At 54.6% G+C, this 2169-nt stretch overlaps 1 protein-coding gene across 1 annotated transcript; it reads right to left on the bottom strand.

The window, feature by feature from the left end:
* Nucleotides 1-232: 232 nt before the first annotated feature.
* Nucleotides 233-1873, bottom strand: FOXG1 (forkhead box G1). The gene has a single exon (XM_009976742.3). It carries the CDS (start codon nt 1688-1690, stop codon nt 305-307), a length of 1386 nt encoding a protein of 461 aa, XP_009975044.3. The 5' UTR covers nt 1691-1873; the 3' UTR covers nt 233-304.
* Between the last annotated feature and the right edge of the window lie 296 nt (nt 1874-2169).

Genomic DNA, 2169 nt, shown 5'->3' with positions numbered 1-2169 from the left:
TATTGGAATAAAAAAATTGCAAAAGCAGTCACTATTTAGATACACATTCTACTATAATTTTGTCTTCCAAACTTCATAGTCTACAATGTAATCTCCCCACATTGCACCTTGCTGACACTCCTCACCTTGGTGGAATAATAAACAACCCTAAAGACTGAACAAACGTACAGAAAATGGGGGACTTAATAAAAAATACCTGGACTTTTTTGTTTTGCTTTTTTTTTTTTCTTTTTCTTTTCTTTTAATTATCATTTACAATGCAAATGTGTGTAAAATGTTCACTTACAGTCTGATCCCATGGATGTTAATGTATTAAAGGGTTTGAAGAAGACCCCTGATTTTGATGTGTGAAATAATCAGAAAGTCCTCCGGAAAGTCCCGTTGTAAAACTTGGCAAAGAAGGTCTTAAGGACTCACAGGGGAGAGTGGAGGGCGCCTGTGGCGATGTGGAGGAGGAGGCTGCCCTGGCCGTCATTGAAGTGCTGCTTTGAGAAGTCATTGAAGGGTGAGGAACATGGGGGAAAAAGTAACTCGTCTGTCCTGCTAGGAGGTTTACAGAGCAGGGGTTTAGGGAATAGGTGCCGGAGCAGGGAACTGACAAGCCACACGGCACTGAGGCGGCCAGAGCTGCTGCTGTGAGGTGATGAGTGGCATAAGGTATCTCTCCATTGACTAGTCTATCAACACTTAACCCATTAGACGTGGAAAAGGAGTGGTTGTTTCCCAAGGAGTTTTGAGTCAACACTGAGCTGTAGGGCATGGGGTGGCTGGGGTAGGCGGAGGTGGTCCCATTGTAACTCAAAGTGCTGCTGGCCCGGGGGTGGTGCAGGGAGAGGAAGGGGGACATAGGCCAGTACAAGGATCCTGCCCTATCCATGAATGTCAGTCCGGTGGAAGTGAGCCGGGCGCCCCGCTTGAAGGCCAGCTTGGCCCGCGAGGTGGTGGAGCGCCGGCGGAGCTTGCCGGTGGTGCCCCCGATGAAGACGTCGTCGCTGGAAGGGTCCAGCATCCAGTAGTTCCCTTTGCCCGGGTCGTCGTAGTGGCGGGGCACCTTGACGAAGCACTTATTGAGGGAGAGGTTGTGGCGGATGGAGTTCTGCCAGCCCTGCTTGTTCTCCCGGTAGTAGGGGAAGTTCTTCATGATGAACTCGTAGATGCCGTTGAGCGTGAGGCGCTTCTCGGGGCTCTGCCGGATGGCCATCATGATGAGAGCGTTGTAGCTGAACGGCGGCTTCTCGTACTTGCCGTTCTTCTTCTCCCCCTCCTTCCCGCTCTCCCCGTCCTTGGCCCCCTCTGCCGCCCCCTTCTTCTCCTCCGACGCCTTCTCCTTCTCCTCCAGCTCCGCTGCTGCCGCCGCCGCCGCGCCCGCATCGCCTTTGCCGGCCAGCATGTCCGCCTTGGCCACCTCCAGGGCGCCGGAGGCGGCTGCCGTGGCGGCGGGGGGCGGCAGGAGGAGCTGCCCCTTCTCCTCGTCCTCCTCCTCGGCCGCGGCGGCTCGCTGGGGCTGCTGCGGCGGCGGGTGGTGGTGGTGGTGGTGGTGGTGGTGGTGGTGGTGGGGGTGGTGGCTGTTGTGGTGGCTGTGGCTGCTGTGGTTGTTGTCGCTCTGGACGGCTTCGGGCACCAGGCTGTTTATGCTAAAGGAGGATTTCGGCAGCATTTTCACTTCCTTCCTATCTCCCATGTCCAACATCACACACTAGTCTGAGGGGGAAAGTTGCAGCGGCCGAGGGAGCAGCGCTCGGGGCGGCGGCGGCGGCGGCGGCGGCCGAGGCGGCGGCGGCGGCACCACCGGCGGCGGCGGCGGCGGCGGCAGCGCAGTTGGACCGCAGTCTCAAGCGCTGGCAAGTCATGTAGCAAGGACAGGAACCGCCGGGGAGGGAAAAAAATAATAGTAATAATAATCACCAATCAGATAAAATCAAACCGAGTCAGAGCGGAGTTAAAAAAAAAAAAAAAAAAAGGTGAAAAAAAAAAGGGGGAAAAAACCCTCTGAAAACCCAACAACAACAACAACAAAAAAAAAAAAAAAACAACACACAAACACACACCAAAAAAAAAAAAAAAAAAAAAAAAAAAAAGCTACTTCATGGTGCCTGGTTCCCCCGGCAAGGCAGAGCAGGGGGGAGGAAGGAGCAGCCGCAGCCGCGGGTCGGCGAGGAGCGAGCGGAG

The sequence above is a fragment of the Tyto alba genome, unplaced genomic scaffold (genome assembly GCF_018691265.1).
Source record: "Tyto alba isolate M040663 unplaced genomic scaffold, T.alba_DEE_v4.0 Super-Scaffold_18, whole genome shotgun sequence".
Classification (NCBI taxonomy): Eukaryota; Metazoa; Chordata; class Aves; order Strigiformes; family Tytonidae; genus Tyto; species Tyto alba.
Note: the sequence above shows the minus strand (reverse complement) of the source record. Positions and strands in the feature narration are given on the sequence as shown.